Below are 18,690 nucleotides of genomic sequence, written 5' to 3'. Positions count from 1 at the left end.
GCAGGTGTAAACAAGTGATATTTAGCTAATGTTAAAGCATCCCTAAAGAAAACCAGATGGATGAGGGTCCTTCTTAGGGGGGCTCTTTTTTTTTCAGTTTTCATTTTCTTTTCTTTTTGCTTGCAAAGAATATCCAGCTAGTTTATCTTGGCCACTTTGTTCTGCGCAAGGACAAACAGCCAAAATATAACTTCTTTTCTACCACTGCCAGAGAGGAGATCCCAGCCAGAGGAACTTAGGTCTGGATCATTGATTGTGCTGTTTCTGGCTTGTGTGAATCAAAATGTTTCTTAGTCTTCTATAATGTGGCTTAGGGGGAGCTTAGAAGGAGATAGGGGATAGTATGGAAAACAGAAAGAAATACAAACTTCACATCTTCTGGGAAGATGTATTCATGCTTAGCTTCTGAACTTATGTACCCCTGTACAGCTAATGTGCTATACAAATAATCACCCCTTGAGCTCCTCCAGTGACTCAGAGTACCCAAATTGAAAGCTAAACCTTCTCTACGACTATATAGGAAGGCATATACAGGAAGTTAGATCGCATATGTCAATGTGCCTAACAGTTTCCTTGCTCTTTTGGTTTGTGCTATACTTTCACCATTATTTGCTTCTTATTTTTAAGTTTAATCCTGGTGGATGTGAGAATAAATTCCAAACATTGGAGCGGATCTCTCTGCCTCTGGTTTAACCAATCTTCCTCTCAGCCAGCCTGAGGCAAATGGAAACCCTGCTCAGATCCAGGTTCCTTTGTTTTCAACTACACTTTCCTTGCATACCACTTTCTCAACGTTATGTTTAGGGGAAAAAAAAACATTAAAACACTTGCTCTACTTGCTGCAGCAACTGTTACTAAATGGTTGATTGGAAATCATGAATGCTTATTCACACTCATTATTACAGAAATATGGTATTAAAAGTAAGGATCTGTGTACAAGCCTCAATTTATGGCACTGCTCATTTACCATACCAGAAGGCTTCCACACTCTGGCTTTGTTTTGTTTTGTTTTTTTTTTTTTTTTTTTTAGATTTTTGCTTGGGTTTTTCGTTTGTTTTTTGCTTTATGCAGTCATTGAGAATCATTTTTTCTTACAGTGCTTTCATGGAACTGCTGAGTGACAGCACTGCTTTGGAGAGTAAGTAAATTAGAGACTTACTGTTAGACTATAAGCTTTCTAGGATGGAGCCCTTTTCACATTCTTAAGGCAATTTCCACGTAACTATTGCTAATGATTAAATAGTTAATATGGATCTCTTTCTTAACCAGTGCCAACTTCCCTTCTTTCTATACAAGCATACTTTCTATTTGAAGTTAGTGGAAATATGTACGTGTGTGTCTGTGTGTCTGTATTTTAAAATCATAACTTGGCTATTGTAAGTAAATTTTCTAGGGAAATTGAAGTAAATGACTGTGTGGTTACATTATTCCATAGCAACAAGAGTAGGATTAAAAAATCATTATCATAGAAGAATTTACCATGCTGCCTGGCATAATCACTCTTCCATTACACAGTTTTAGGGTAATGATTAAAATTTTTTTAAAAAATAGACCATTAAGATGCGTAATTCATGACTTTTATAAGATTCATAATTTACAATGTGAAGAAAAAGGAACATTATGTGAAAAAAAATCAACGCACATTTTTGCACAACATTTTACTGATATATGAATCATGCTTGTCTTTGGTTAACTCAAGGGAAATAATCCCAGTAATGTATATAAGGCAGTCATGCCCACATGTTTGGGGTTTTTTATATCCAGATTTCAGCAGAAAGAGAGATACTTTTTAAACAGCTGGCAAACAAGCCCCTTTCCCCCCCTCCTCAGCTACTTTGCAAATTTAATAACACAGCTAATTATAGGACCTTCCATGTTAATCTGCTCATATATTTGCTCCATATTTTTAATGTCATGAGTCAAAGGGATCTATGGAATTGCTGGGCAGTGGCAACTAAATTACATCCAGATAATATTCCCTCTTTAAGTATACTCTTGAGACCTAATCTCTAGAGATTTTTGTTGGCAACTCAGTGCAAAAGCTAACATAAAATTCTGTATCTGCAGTATGGCAGTGGTGTGTTAAAAGAAGCTGACATGTAGTTGGAAGCTACATCTGCCTGGTCTAAGGTAATGTCACACGTCACCGTTATTCCCAGGGTCAGAAGGAAGAGGGTGAGGAAAGTTGTTCCCTGTGAATTTTTTCCCCTTGACTGTTGGCTGAATCATGGGACAATGTTCTCGAGAGAAAAATGAAGCCAAATGGAATCCAGAAGAGGGCTGGAATGAGGTGGGCTTCTACTCCAATAATTTAAGGCTTTGCCTAGAGCGAAATAAATAGGATGTTAATCTCATGGGAAAGAACAAGTCAGGCCCTGGCATTTGTCAAGTAAATAGTCTCAGGTTCTGCAGACAAGAGCTGTTGCTGTGGCAGAGTAACATCTCTTCTGTGTTGGACTTGCTCAAGGTGCTGCTGCCTAATCCCCCAGAAACAGGGCTGTTGGAAACAGCACCACAGCCATCTACTGAGCTTGGAGGACCATTCCCTCCCTCACTCAGAGCTACTGCATCTGCTTTAATCTATCTGGACATTCCACTCCACTGGATAGGATCAGGTCACAATTGCTTAAATACTGGACCGAGTCAACACCGATTCAAGCACATCAGGCACCTACATACTACTGAGGACTGGGCTCAGCTGCCTGTCGATTGTCACTGAGAACTAGGAGCAACCGCTCGGACCCGTGAAGAATCTGCCTCATCTTTGACTACAAACAGGAGAGAGCATGAGTGTTTCTTGGCAGTGCATCTAATTTTATTTTGCATGCGTTGTAGCTAAAGAATGCATGACGTCATTCATGCTGGAGATCAGAAGCTAGTAGGAAAATGTCCCTCCAAGAAGGGAGAGGCATACTAATCCTCTGTGAGGACAATGGCTCATTGCGCCGTGACTGACAGTCTGGTGTATCTTGTACCAACAGAAGCTAAAGCTCAAGTTTCAGAGGTACTGAGTATATATATATGTACAGGCTTCTTACATCAAAAGCTTTCTTTACAGGAAGGAAAACAAGTTCAGAGTCAGACTATACTTTTGTTAGTTTTATATTAGTCGTATGTAAAAGATTTGTCAGACAGGAAGATCTGGCTGTTTACATCACTAGCTCTTTTCATCTAGAATTCAAAGCATATTACCAATAAAATATAAAAAGGTAGGTTAAAAAATGTGAAACTTGCAAGAGAAAACAGGAAAACTGTCTGGAACAGGTTAAACACCAAAAAGAGAAGAGAAAAGTTATGAGTATCTGACCTCCATAATTTGTGGGTCTGCCTACATGCATGTGTTTGCTTCAAGTGCTGTTTGTGATCTATCAGAATTATTTAAGAACTTTAAAAAGGTCTGGAAACAAATTTAGGCCACTTATGAACTCATTCAGGAGAGAGAAGAGAAAAGTCTCACAAATCACGGAAGGATTGTGATGGGGGAGGACTCTAAAAATCGTGGTGAAGTCTGTTTCCAAGCAAGTCCTTCCTCCCTCTCCAAGCGTACCTAGTAGGTAACTGTCTCTCTGTTCATTGTGGCACACATAAAATGCTGAAAACTCCATAAAATGCTGAAAACTCAAAATACCCATACTGCATTGTTACAGAAAGCAACAGGAAGCTACTTTCTTATCTGTATTTCTCTGCTAATTTCTGCCATTTTGATACTACTATCACTGAAATCATTTTCACCCAGATTTTAACTCTTGGATCTGTGAGAACACCATAGATGCAAAGGCAAAAATGAGAAAAAATAGTGCAAGCGCTTCACACGGAGTCTCAGGCACCCTCCTGCTACTTCTTCCTCCTGATCCTGCATGTCTCCTGGTTGCCCTTTCCCAGCGGTTGTGGCTGCAAAATAAAGGGGGCAGCCTGAATGCAGGGAACTGGTGGTGAGAGGAGGAGAAGGAGGATTCATGCCTTAGGATGGTCCTACCTGCCCCTCCCTGGAGCCTGACCAGTAACCGGCTTCTCTGCTGTTCTTCTGGAGGGTTGTGAAGTTCCCTTCTGGAAAGGGGGCGAGCTCGAGGAAGGGAGCTGCACAGTGGCCAGCTGGCCAAGGTTTGCAGAGTGATGGCAAAACCCCCTCAGCACCACAGACCCTGGGGCAGATGCTCAATGGTGCTGCTGGCTGATTTTTTTTTAATTGATTCCTACACTGATCTGAAAAGGTAGAGTTTCCCCCCGGTTGTTTAGGACATTCCTAAAGCCCTTTGCATTGGGGAGGTGCCACCATCCACCATTCAAACAGGAGGGAAAAGGTGCTCTGCCTTGCTGCTCGCCCTATTCTTGCTGTGGGCTGGTTACTGCAGAGTGGCAGGACTATACGTCCATGCAAAACTCTTCCCTGGAAAAAACAGAAATCTGCTTGGGCAGATTGCCACTGACACTCGCTTCCTCCGCTACCACTGGCTTTCTTCGGGGCTGAAACTCAATCCCAAAAGGCTGGTTTGTGCCTTATTCCCGTTACCCGTAAGTCAGCTTCCTCCCCAACAGAGGTGTTTCTGCAAAGCGCTTGGAGATCCTGGAACAAGAGTCCTCCCCCCAGCCCCCAGGTCCGGCGTTCTTGCTAAAGTCTGTAGGTTGCTTTTAAAAATAGAGCATGCCCTGGCTGTGTGTCTTGTTGGGCAGAGGGCCTGCTGTCTGTCATTCTTGATGTCTCTCTTACTACTTGTTTCAGCTGGTTGTTTTCTTGGTATTTAAAGGCTCTGTTGTGTTCCGCACTTTCAATTAAGGAGGAAAAATGCTCTCTGTGTTGTAAGAGTGAAACTGGCAATCGCACGCTTTGGTTTGTAGCATAAACAGTTGCACAAGGATTCATTGGCAAACTTCCCCTTCACTAAGGAGGCTATCAGCTAAATGTCACAGATGTGTCTGGGTCTTGCCAAGAGCTGGAAATGCACTGGGAAACTTCTGAAAATGCCCTCAATTAAAAAAGAAAGGCTCTCAAGGAGCTGGTGGACGTGTGCTAGCTGCAGCGAAGGACGCGGAGGCGCAGAGCATATGGTTAGTGTCTCCCCGGGCGCGTTCCTCCCCACCTCCGGAGGTCACTTCCTAACATAGCAGGCTGTGCCCCTCTCCCCATCCAAAGCTAGTCTTTCTTCTCGAAAACTCGCTTCTTCCGTGTGGCCTATAAAACCGAGCTTTTCCTTCTTAGTAACAGCATCATAAATAACATAAAACATTAAAAATGCCCTAACCCCTTGACACCTTCATTATAACCAAAGCAACAGCATGATCTTATTGCTGGAACACTTGCCCTCCCTTCCCTCATCACCAATGATCACGTCATGTTTTAACTACAGCTTAATCCTGCAAACACTTCCTACCCAGTAGAGCACTTACCAGCATATAAGTAGCCCACTGACATCAGCGGATTATTCCAGGTAGTACATTCTAGGAAAGCTAAAGAAGTGTCTGTACCACTGGGCCTTTTGGTTTGCAAGCTCTTTGGGGATATTATCTTTTGTCTATAAAGAATCATGCACACGCATGGTGCTGTATAAATAATTAAAAATAACAGAACTCACATCAAACAGGCACATATGGGAATTCATACCACTGGCTTTCTTGGCTGCTAGCAGAAATATCACAGGATTATGGAGCTTGGAGAAAATCTCCTGATAGAATATTTAGGCTTGTGGAATTCATTCCACTTCGGGAAAATGTTTTTTCTTCCTCTGCACCAGAGGAAACATTGAAGGACCTTCACCCAGCAAGAAATGCACAGGAAGCATATTTTAAATTAATCCAGAATTTGATGAGCATTTCCCAAAGGTAAATTAAAGCCCTTATCACCCTGTCTAAACTTTAATTGCATAACATAAGAGGTCTGGGTTTTATCAAACTGTTGACTTTTTGTGTTAAGATTTTTTTGGCTTTCAGCAATGTTGTGCAAATCGTTCTTGGTGAAGGCCTTGACCAATAAAATAAAACTGCTAATTTTATTTCCAATGCACTTGCCCCTTCTGTTCAGAAATATTGTTACACTCTTTCCTCTCTGAAATATGACAGAATGAATCTGAATGAATCCAAGTTACCAAACAACAACAAAAAAAGATTAAATCCCCCCCCCCAAAAAAAAATATATATGCAAGCCAAAACAGAGCTGAGAGGACCCAGAAGCTTGAAGCTCTTTCTGATGCTATAATACAATTTTTGGATTAAAGAAAAGGCAAAAAATTCCCAAGTATTTTTCTATAAGAAGGAAAAAATGAAAGTAGTTGTTAGAACATATAATTCCCTCTTGACTTCAAATGTAACAGTTTCTAAACCCATTGGAAAAAGCCTTACTCAGAAGAGATTGAATATGTTGCGGTCACACATTGCTCTGACTTGTATCACCTGTTGCTCAGAGGGAACTCCAGCACTTGCAGTCATGAAGAAAGGTAGTTTCCTTCTCCATAAAAAGACTTCTGTTTTCTTATGGCGAGGGGAACATTATGTACATCTCATTAGATCACTGTACTTTTGCAGACAAGAGCGAATTGTAAGATGCACAGGGCAAGAAATTCCTATGAATTTTCATCATGGTGAGTATGTATTTGATTAGCAGATAGTATATACTTTTCCACCTTCAAAGAATGTTTTAACCAACAAAATAATGAGGTCACCAGGCTACTTTCAAGCTCCATGGAAACCATTCTACTTTGTACAGAACAATTTAATATTCAGTGGTTCAGAGAGCATAAAAGTGAACATGAATAATTGCCTATTACTTAATTTATATTGATATTTCACTGTTTTATGGAAGAAAAATTGGAACAACACTCTCTTTCCCATCCTACTCTGTAAGTTAGCACTACTAATTAATAAGCACTAATTAAGAGGAATACTTTCCTTTTCTCACTGATTCAGTGAATGGTGAATAGCTCTATGCAAGTGAAGAGGACCGACTGGATGGATGACATCTTGCTTCGGAACAGATTTTAGCCTGATGGCTCAGGGCATTCTCCAGAGCAAGGGGCAGAGGAAGAAGTTTAACTCTGGTCTTAGCTACCAAGCAAAAGCAAGGGAGAGGGGGGAGGGCTACAGCAGCAGGCGTTCCTCCTTCAACAATATTTTTTATGTTGCCCAAACCAGTAGGAACTTTTGAACATGTATCAGCGAAGGTATTCTCTCCCTGTGAGAAGGGGAGAATCCAGTTTTGGAAACCCAAATTGCACAGACTGAGAAGTAGTTCACATGGCTAAGGTTAACCTGGTTCTGAAGTTGCTCAGAAATAGGCACTAATGAGAAAGGATCTTCAGTTTTGAGAAGTTTTCTGTCTATTGACATTAAGACCTTCTGTGTCTTTTGTGTTAGCTCCTGGGTGAATGGAGATTTTGCATACCTTGGCTGCTTCCGAGTAAGACACTAATATTTGCGTATCTAGAATGTAGGTGCTTCCTAAAACTTCATTTTGTTTTTAAATAGGTAGATAGATCATATGTATAAAAATAAATTTTCACACTCACACGTAGACATACATGCATATATATATTTGAATTCCATTCACACACACACACACACAATATATAGTAGATAATAGATATAGGGTATAGGGTATAGGGCATAAGATTAGGATAAAGGATACAGGATACAGGATAAATAATACATAATATGTAATACGTAATCTATATAATTAATACCATTCAAAAGAATCCAATACTGTCCCCTTTTCCAGATTTTTGCAAAACTGTTAATTTGTATTTCTTCTCTATCTGAAACAGCATATAAAGGACTTCTGTTTGTAGAAAAAAAAAGAAAATCATGATTTATTCAGTAAGAGTTTGATGGGTTTTTTTATTAAACCAAAATTGAAAAAATTAACAAAAGAAGTCATGGAAAATATTAAGTATACGACTTCTCAAAAAAAAAAACTATTTCACAAAAATATTTTCGTAATATTTTTGACATTTTTATGGAAACTTTTGCCTCAGCCTTTGTGCAGAGGCAGCGCTTAAGAGTACAATTGCTGCAGAGGCAAGGGCCAGAAGATTTCTGCACTTTGTCTTCAGGTGCCCTCATTCAAGCTAAAAAATCTACAGTAAAATCTTGTACGTTATGGTATTAAGGCCTTCATAGCTTCCTTCCTTTTCAGCAAACAAACCATTTGCTTCCTTCTAGAACAGCACAAAAGACAGATAGAACAGCTCTGTCTGTATTTGAAAATTTACTCCAGAAATGATATTCAAGATATTCAAGCCCGGTTGGGATCAAATTTTCAGAAGAGGTCAGCTATCAAATGTTAAATCTCTCCTGAAAATCTTCTCTTTTTGGTATATTTTAAACTGGTCAGTGCTATTAAAATTTTGGCCCTGGGTTATTTAGTCTATGAGTTAGAAGAAACACTGAAACAGCAGCAGCATCTTTCTCTGCACTGTGTTGATCACATGCAACAAATATTTCACAATAATGAGAGTAGCATTGTTGAAATGAGCTGAGTGGCATAAAGCAACTTATGGCATGTACCTACCTACAGTATTTCTCAGTCTGTAAAAAATTCCCAGCATTATCCGTCATCATTGGGGTTAAATCTTTAATCATCAATAATAGCACTAGTGATATGAAAGTCATGCATTTGGTTAATAATTCTGTCTATAATAACTGGTCTGACTATTTTTACTATGTTGTACTCTGGATTGGTAGATCTTCCTTGATAAGAAAAAAACCCTGCATCTCTTTTACCTTATATTTTGTTCCAATTGAGGATTAAATCAAGTTTGGTTGCAACAAATTGTGTCATTTTATACTAACATAAGGCAAAAAAAGTTCTGTTTAAGTACTTCTTGGCTTATCACAACTGTATTTAATCTAGCTGGCTACATGGCTTAGGGGGACAATAATTAAATACAGGTTCTGTTGAAGTCAGCTGACAAACTTAGTGTCTTCAGTAAGGCCTGAAGCTCAGTCCTTGAGTTTCAAAAATTTCACATATATTTTAGACACAGGTAAGGCAATTTCTGAACCTAAAAGAGATATCACATTTTGATTTCATTTTGCATAACATTTAAATATGTATGATGTTCTGTGTTTTGGCTTACATGTGAAGACCCTCATCTTAAACCTAAGTAACCAAAGCAAACACAAAAACAAATCTATCTGCAGCCCAGTTCAACTGCAGTGAACTGGAGTGGCGGCAGAAGTGGGCCGTTGTAAAATAGGCATTTGGGCTATGTTGATGTTATTATTATCACCCTTGTATATTTTTAACAAGTAACAGTTAGAAAGAAACAAAGAAAAACTGCTGCATATTATGCTCACAAACAAAAGTAAATAAGCAGGCCTAAGCAATCTGTTTAAATGCTACTGCACTGAATATTGTTTAAATGAAATTGCATTGAGACGCATAAATGCCTTATCTGGGCTAATTTTCCTCTCATATATTGAGTGCTATTGCATAAAACTTCACTGGCATTCATGCTTTCATCAAATCCTGGCGATCATAAATAGAAGGAAAGTTTGGTCATTAAATATGTGATATTTTCAGGTTAGCGCCCATTCTGTTCTGCTTTCCCTCTTTTTATAAATCAATTATTGAGGGTTATTTAATTAAGAACAGATTAGAAACATTTCCATTGTTGTTTTTAAAATTTCCTTTGTACTGAAGTGCTACAGAGTTAAAACACCAAGCACAAAAGTGCACAGCCAACCATGACTAACAGCATAAAGCAAATAACAAGCTGTATGATCAAAAATGAAAGCCGGGGCAGTTCATGTGGAATAATAGAAATCATACCACCAAAACACTTCATACACATCCGATCTACCAACGTACACACGTGCTCCGCTCGTATCACGCCTCAGGAATGCAGTTACCAACAGCAAGAAACCTGTACAAGAGGTAAATGCCCAGAGGGGAAGCTGCATTTCCCTGTACCTCATCCTGATGACAGCTTACCCTTCAGCTTGAGGTTCATCGGTTACAGACAGTGAAAGGTAGGAGCTAGCTGTTACTTAGGATACAATTCTCTCCTTCCAGCTCTTCTGGAGATGTCCTAGGGGAGCTATGCCAAATACACATGCTTATCACAATTTTTCTAGGTGCAGTTAAATGCAGTTGACTTCCTGTGCTTTAGTTAAAAAAATGATGAAAGACAATAAGCATCCATTCCCATTTGCCATGGAATAATGTTCCCAGCTGAATATAAAATTATGCAATGTTGTATTGAGGGCTCTGACAAGTCCCTGTCCTCGCTGTCATTAAAAATAAGCGTCCATCCTCTATTGTTTTTTCCTTGTTACAAAGGACATTTTCATTTGAGCAAAGAAAGACAATCCTATTTGCTTTAGGGGTGCAGCTAAGAACAGAGAAATGCAGGGTGTTTCTGGAGGAGGATAAAGAGGTGTTACCAGTATTTATTTTTACATAGCCTTCGGAAACAAAACAAAACAAAACAAAAAAACCCTCTGCCTGTTAACTGGGAAATAAATTCAGCTTAAAAACTTTGGTCAACTCTCATTGCAGGAAATGGGAAACTGTATGCTGCTTCACGGGGAAGGAAGCAGGCCAAAGAGAAGGGAACCAAACCAAGCAGCCACCCACCAATAAAATACATGCCGTAAAGAATTGTCAGAGAGATCAAGAGCTTTGCATATACTTTAGGAAGGATTTGTTTGCACTGTCATTTCAGGCCATGAAGAAGAGGATTCCATATTCCTGGAGTCATTCATTTAGGCTACTCCCATATTGATCTTTAAACTCTGTTGTGGCACAACCCCATTTCCTCATGCTTGAGAGGGGAGAGACAACAGAGAGACCAAGAACTCCTGAGGTTCTTCTCTACTCATTATATAAAGACCCTTTACAAATGCTGCTGATAAACACGTCACATTTTAAATCCTCTACCTATGACTTCAATCACATATAATTATATGGTGGTATGTTGAATTCAGGGGGGGATGATAGCTGAGGGTAAATTCAGTTTCATTATAAATGGGAAGTGAATGCTGGGATGGTGGAGGAAGAACTATAGTCATCTGCACCCATCTGCATCTCCAGCTCCACAGCTCAGATGCTGCAGTGTTTTGCATTTGTTGCAAGCAGCACCTCTGTCTATCTGGAACTCAATGCAAAATATGTGTCAATGTGAAAACAAAAAGTTCCAGAATGTGTTGAATTGTTGACAGGTTGGTGTGCAATTGGAGGTGATAACTCAGATATAAAATTAATCATGTCAATTCTCTTCCTTCTAATTATATCATATACCTACAGTCTCTCTGTGATGAGATTTTTCCTGTGTAAGCTGTCAATCACCAGAAGGTGTTGAAAAAACTTTTTGAGAGGATACCTGAGGGTATTAGTTTCTCCTAAGCACAGTTCCTCCTGATTAATGAGTGTTGTCCACAGCCGATGACAATTTGGGTTCCTGAGTCCTTAAAAGGAGTTGAACATGGTCTTCCTGAGAGTGCTCTCAGGAGTCTTTGCCAAATGGGCACAGTATCCAGCTTTGTTCCTCAGGACTAGTTTGTACCTGTGATTCAGAGCTCTAAATTATGGTGTTTTCTCGTCTTTGAGAAGTGCTTTGTGATGCAGGATGAGAGATACAGAATGTGCACTGAACAGAGGACTAAGCTATTCTCGGTGCTTTGCAAATACAGGCTTGACAACGTCTCTATCTCAAAGATGGTACAATCTAAAAATATAAATAAAAATGATTAACTGCTCTTAGAGAATCAAACTCAAACATTTTAGGACTAATAATCGCATTCAAAACACTGCTTCATTTTCAATATTCACTGTACACCATTAGCTAATTATTAAGCACAACTAAATGTAAATTGTGCTTTGTTCTATTTGCCCCTATTTACTGACTTTTATCTGAATATGGGAAGCAGCTGGGGCTGCTGAAGGGGAAAAAAGAAGTTTGTATCATTGGACTAAAGCTTTCCCCAGAAGCTTTCAGATGCTGTCAGCTCAGAAACTAACAGTAACAGCTGTGAACCAACAAGACTGAAGACTGGAGACATGTCTACTGCCTGCTGCAACACTTCTGGTGCAAGAATTCTCCTCAGGCTCTTGGGAAGTTGCTAGTGATGATATCAAACTACACTTAAAGTTCATTGCTGCCTATGTGTGTGTGAGAATACTGCAGAATTTTCTTTAAGAAACTTTTGTGTGCATGTTATGCAGGTAGACAGATTGAAATCTGAGATACGAGCCTTGTAGTGCGTTAAAATAACACTAAAACAACATAATGGAGTTCAGGTGTGGTATCTTGATGAGCTCCATATTAAGGTCTCTGGGCTCCCAACCATACCTGTAGGAAGCAGGAACTCTTTTTTTCAGATTTATATCAGGAAAAGCTCTTAGACTTCATTGGAACCTCCTTGGTGAGGCTTTTAACCTGCAGTCTGGGAGGCGTTTTAAAGCTGCCATCTGTGTGCACTTTACCTCAGACTGAACAGAATTTTCTGACTTACGACTTCTGCAAATACTAGGCAATCATGCATTTGGAAAATAGTTAGAAATCCTACTGATATATGACCCCCAAATAAATCTACTCCATGTTTCTGTAGTTTCAAAAAAAATGAACAAGCTCCCCAATTACTTGACTTGCTTTTGCCAGATTGAGAATCAAGTATCGCTTTGGCCAACAAGAGGACCCGACATGTTGACAATTACATAGATTTGACCTTTCTGTATGGTTATCTGGAAAGCAGGGTCTGAATGAGCCAACTTGGGCCTAGATAAGCAGCTGCATGCGTTTGATTGCAATTTGTTTACTTGGAGTGAGGTAAGTACCACTTTGCTGTTCTATCATGTGCACTGTAGCAAGCCCAGTGCTCAATGGAGAGGCCATCTGCTATGCACGCCGCAGAACAACTAATCTGAAGATTACTGGATATGTTTCTGTGGCTGTGTCTAGGGAATGGCACCATGTTGGTAGGGGTCAGAGGTGCCTGAACAACACTATGCAGCTACTGCTGACATCTGGGCTTGAAAAGACTAAAGTTTTGTCATTCATGGTCCTACTAAGCATGGGAAGCTTTAGTTTGTTCTTTTTGGTTCCCATATTAGTAGGTGAGAAAGTGCCAAGTTATACCTTGAGCTTCTTGTCAAACAAGTACAGGTTTGCCAAAGGGTTTCTCTGAAATGTCTGCACTGGGAACACACTACAGAAGTGCTGTTAATGCCTGGGTGACCATACTCTCAGTCTTCCTGCTACATTGTTCCCAGCAAACTCAGCTTCTTGTCCTTGAGAGAGATGCAAATGATCAGAGTTGTCAGTGAATAGGTTTGTCTCGTTGTTTTGTTCCACTTCTCCATGGGAGAAGATGGCAATGCCTTTTGTACACCGCCTGCTAGAAGGTACTGCTTGAGCGTAGACTGAGCCTGCTTCCAGACTACCTCAGCTGGCTGCTAACGTGTAGGAGCAGTAGAATTTCTGCTTTGGTAGCCAATCAGACAGGTAATGTATCCCTGAGAAAGGCACTGTGGAAGATGTAGGTATTTTTGTATGCTGCTACCTTAAGAACTTGAGCCTGCCAGGTGCAAAATGCCTCTGGCAGTCTCCCAGGTCTGCGGGAACTGAAAGGCTCAGCTTGTTCCAGACAGTTTTACGCAGAATCAGACCCTTGATAAACTGCAAACTCTGAGCACAAAAGCTCTTAATCTGTTGGGAGGAAAGTGAATCATACCCCTGAGAAAAAGGACTTAGAATTTTTAGCAACCACTCACCCTGTAAAAGCATGATAGATGTTACCCTGAAAGTCTTTCATAGAGGTGAATCAATTCCACTGTACCTTGCACCATTTCCTTATGCTGCTCTTTGTCTGTTTTCCTGAGTGAGTCACCTGGGTTGTGATCTCTGGTTTACACGCTTCTAAAATCTTGTGCAATGTTGTTGTGACTGCTACGCAGTTGGTAATTGGCTTACGTGTTTATTGCATAAGACTTAGAAAATAGTCATATTTCAGACAAATAAATAACAGTAAATGCCAGTATGACTGCCTTAACATAGTAAGTTTGTAGAAGGTGGAGGCATAGAGAAAGGTAAGCTGAACCTTGGTTTTGGTGCTTTGGCCAATCTTTTGTTTGTGATTGCTTTTTTCAATTCATTCTCTGTGTTGTCTATGTGTGAATGGTAAAGAAAGAGACGACACTGTCATCGTACACATGAACTGATGTGGTTTTACTGCATTTGGCCACACACTTGAATGAAATATGCTGGTACAGAGCGCAGCCGCAGGTCTTATCTCTGCTGCTTCTCCCTTTACAACAGACGGATCTTTACATCAACAGTTTTCCTTCCCTGGATAGATAACATTGCAATCCTACCTTTTGCTGTTGGTCAGAATGCAGAGATTAAAAACACTCAGTTGATGGTGGCTTGATACAACACACAGAATGGGGTGTAGATGTGCTTCACACAACAGAGAGCAGAATTGAAGGGGGAAATGTTGCTTGGAGGCAAGACGCCTCTTTAATTGAATATGGCAAGGAAAATCAAATACCATATCTGCTTTTCCTGGAGTATATTGAGACTGATCATAACTAACATCTGTTCATGTTAAGCAAATACTTGTCATGATTTAAACTTCTGTTTGCATACAACTCTGAGTAGTGCATCTTAAAGTCATACATATTCATATAGAATGGAGAATGCATAATGTCTGCATAAAAAGATAAGCTGTATGACTATATATGAAGACAACAACTACAATTCTCACAGCACTGTCATTGGTTATTTTTAAAATATTCAAGCATTATTTAAAAAACAGTAAGCTGAACTTAAACTACACTACGAAAAAATTGTATAACTGAACCAATGCTGACTTGTTTTCCTCAATATTAATCAATTTTAAAATTTCCCTTTTTTATCTAACTCTTTTTGTTAATTAGTTGTCATTTTAACCGCCAGTAACGTGATCAGATTTCTCCTGCCTCTGGGCTATCGAGTTATGCTCTGATCTCAAGCTCTAAGGGAAATGTTCAATCTCTTTTTTTCCACAGTTGAATAAACAGTACCATGTATACTATCTCTTGTGTTAGAATAGTGTTGTCTTCACATAAGACTCAAATAATGGTATTAGTCATTCATTTCCTTGTACACATACACCCTATTGCGTGTTGACAGGTTTATAAGGATGCAGTGGCAGCCGTGGGTGCTGGGAAGCTCCTAGACGACAGCCTTTGAATCCTTGCAGTCCTGAGCAATGGTGCCTGAGTTAGTCTGTTTATTGTCTGCTTTCTCTCCCAGATGCTTGACTTGTCTGAAAGATTAATACATTAGCAAGAATGGTAAGGTCCAGGGTTGCACATCTTTAAGACATGTTTATTAGCAGATGGCACAGGAGATTCAAAGGTCACTACGGAAGGTAACATTTTAAAGTGAAATAACAATATTTATGTTCAAATACTATGCTGATGAGATCACATGGAAAAATGTTTCTGATTAAATTAGTTTATAAAAAAACCCACAATATATCTATCGAAAATTCCGAATGCCACTTACAGTCTTTTTCCTCTTACTCTATTACTTGCTAATTTACTTAGTAAGAGAAGGCTACCTTTTTACTTAAGCAGACTAACAACTGGAAAAAAAAATCTATACTGGATTCTACAGACAATCCTGCTTTTTTAAATAATTGACAATCCAGTGTGAAACCTGGATCTATTGTCTGCTACTTAAAACTAATATTCCAGATATAGGTTTTTAAGATCTGACAGAAATTATATCTTACTTTTAAATTCTCTAGGGTAAAATTCATCTTAAAGACATAAGGACTTACTGGCAGATAGCTACCCAATTTACAGGCGATATCATGTGCTGTAACACATTTGACAAAATCATGTTATGCTACTTACACAGAATCCATAAAATAAAGAGAAAATCCTTTCCTTTAGGATTTCCATAGGAGGATGACTGCCTGATGGTTCATTACTAAATATTACCAATAAAGCTAAACCTGAAATCCTCTTTATGCTCTCAAATTGTGAAAAATTTTATGTAAATTCCGAAGGAAATTTTTTTGCACAGGTTTAAAACAGCAACTAAGCTCTTAATTAACATTTCTTATCTGCCATGCCACACAGGCATTAAAATGCAGAGGATTTAAAAGGTACTTACTTTTCAAGTGATCCATTTTCAACTTTCATAGCCCCTTCCACTGGATCCAGTCCTTGTTCTGAAAACTGTTTCAAGGCACTTAACGCTGCCTAAAGAAAAAATGAGCCGTCAAAAAATCCCACTAACATAACAATATTAGCACCAAGTGAAGGAAGGCGGGTATTTTACTTTTAGATCATTTACTGTATTTTGAGGCCATTTCGACTACAGGGCTAAGAAAGAAGGTGCATGTGAACAGAGCCATGATAAACAGCTGCGTTTGTGTACACGTTTGAGGATATCCTTAGCTACCTGGGCACGTGAGTGAGTGCCATTTGTGTTAATGAAAGCTGCATTACCCAGGTGAAGAACAAGATATTCTTTTAGGATTCTTGCTTCTTTGGCCTGTAAAGTCTCTCTGGCCTCCTCACGTGCTTTCCTAGAGCCTATTGCTTCCCAGTGCTCCTGTGGCTCCTATTCTTGTCTTCTGGGTGATCACAAAAGTTGTGTGGAGCAGGAAGAGAGTCAGCAGGACAGTACAAACCCATATCTTACAGACCAACATCTTACAGGTGACTCCTTCAAGTGTGCTAAATAGGGTGAGCCAATACAGCATGATTATAAAGCATCAACAGCAGAAGGATGATCAATTTTACAGCTTAGATTTTTCTGCATAATTGCATTCTTTATTGACCAGCTTTTCTCTCTCCTTCACAAGTCCTGCTTGAGTTCTGTAAAGCAAATTGTGTTTCTCTCCCCTAACTGCTTTGGCAGCAGACAAATGATTTTTCATAATTAATTTAGCAAAGGTTGATTACAAAACTCTCAAATACCATGTGCCTCCCTTCAAAAACACACGCAGCACAGTAAAAAAGTAGAGGCCAGTTCCATCTCAGAGGTAAAATGCAAAGCGAAACTGAAAAACAGATTTTTCAATTTAATTGCTCCCACCTAAGTTGCACTCAGCACTAATCACAGCAAAAGAAAGGTAACTTTTCACTGACATTATCATAGAAAGTAACATCACATATACTGGAACTGACTATAGATCTTATAGCATTACTTTCCATGGTCAAGCCAACAAGCTGCTTTTAGAAATGCAGGAGTTGCTCTCTTTTTACTTGACAGACTCTATGTTTCTATCTCCATTTCCCATTCTTCTTGGGCGACAGGGACACTGTCCGTAACAGGAGCTGCCATTGCAGTGAAGTACTAGATCTGCTTTCATAGTAATGCTTTGTCTGGATTCTCTCACAGCTCCTTTTCTTGAAAGGTATGTTTATACATCTTAAATATTATTAGACAAAGTGATTAACAGCAAAAGAATTGCCAGGCTGCCCTCGACCAAAAGGCCCTGTATCCCAGATTTGTCTATAACAATGACCGGTTTCTAAAGCTTCTGAAGGCACTCCTGTCCTTAATCGACAAAGCTGGACTCTTCCTAGTCTGTGAGATTTCACCTTAGAAAACAAATGTAAAGCTAAGCATTTCCTTAAAAGGCTTGCTAAACCTCAGACTATCACTGCTACTTAACCTGTCCCCTTTCCTTTTCTCATGTTTTCTGGGCCTCCTGTATCTGTATCTGATACTGTACTTGTACTGCTCTGTACTTGTTCCTTCTTGCCACCCATTGATATAATTTCTTCCTTCATCTCAAAATTCCTGCTGTTCACATCTTTCTTGTTTCCTGTATGGTTTGTCCCAGAAGTGCTGAGCCTTAGCTTCGCTCAGTAACAACTCCAGTTCCAGGATCTATCATTTCTAGCACCCACTAGGTTCTCCAAACCCTTTCCACCTTTTTCCTTTTTTCCTGACATTTTGATATATTTACATTTTTTTACAGGACCACCTCATTTTCTTTCTTTTTCTCACACCTCATAGTGTCCCTTGTAACTTCAGATGTGTATTCTCAACTCCTGCAAGCTCTGATCACCATCTGCCTTTCCGTTCTGGATCTTGTCTGACAGCAAAAATTACTAGATTTGTTCAAATTTCTCCCAGCGGCAACAAGGTTTTTCATCTTACTCTCCTTTTAACTCATCTGCTTATTCCAGTAATAACACACTTTTCTTCATCCTAATTTCTCTCTTCTCTTCCTCTCCTTGGGCTCCTTTTTGTTACAATATAAAACCTGTTCAGCAAGTGAGGAAGGAGTGAGATCCGGGCTCCCTTACACAGGTCTGTTTCTCTGTTTTACTCATCATGGATGAGCATCAATCAGAACCAAATAATTCAAGTGGCAGGGAAGAATCAAGAAACAGCAAGAATCCCTTCTCCCCCGCCCCCCCCCCCCCCCAAAAAAAAAAAAAAACTCCACAAAAAACCACCAAAAAGTTATAATCTTTAAGACAGAGAGTCAAGCTATCTTGCTGGCTTTCACCTGGTCCCATGCTTGGCTACGGAGTGGTTCAACATCAACTGGCAAAATTAAATCTAGCTAGAAACATACAGTAGCCTGCTCCCTTAGCTGAGCCAACACATCTGTTTGTCAGATCAAGCTGGGGAACAGGTCAGAGAATTGATCTAGCTTAAAAAATACCTGCCAAATTAAAGTATGTATGAGTGTATATGTATGTGTATATATATATATATATATATATATACACATACATATATA

The 18,690-nt window shown here is 39.5% G+C and overlaps 1 protein-coding gene across 4 annotated transcripts in view; it reads right to left on the bottom strand.

Annotated features, from left to right (window-relative positions):
* Positions 1 to 14,135: 14,135 nt before the first annotated feature.
* STAU2 (staufen double-stranded RNA binding protein 2) overlaps positions 14,136 to 18,690 on the bottom strand; it is a 170,956-nt gene continuing 166,401 nt past the window's right edge. For all 4 annotated transcript variants that reach the window (XM_062570279.1, XM_062570276.1, XM_062570277.1 and 1 more), the window contains 2 exons: positions 16,095 to 16,183; positions 14,136 to 15,237 (listed from right to left, as the gene is read on the bottom strand). In XM_062570279.1, coding sequence (XP_062426263.1) covers positions 15,144 to 15,237; positions 16,095 to 16,183 — 183 coding nt within the window. In that variant the 3' untranslated portion in view covers positions 14,136 to 15,143. The remainder of the gene's footprint in view (positions 15,238 to 16,094; positions 16,184 to 18,690) is intronic.

The sequence above is a fragment of the Rhea pennata genome, chromosome 2 (assembly GCF_028389875.1).
Source record: "Rhea pennata isolate bPtePen1 chromosome 2, bPtePen1.pri, whole genome shotgun sequence".
Classification (NCBI taxonomy): domain Eukaryota; kingdom Metazoa; phylum Chordata; class Aves; order Rheiformes; family Rheidae; genus Rhea; species Rhea pennata.
Note: the sequence above shows the minus strand (reverse complement) of the source record. Positions and strands in the feature narration are given on the sequence as shown.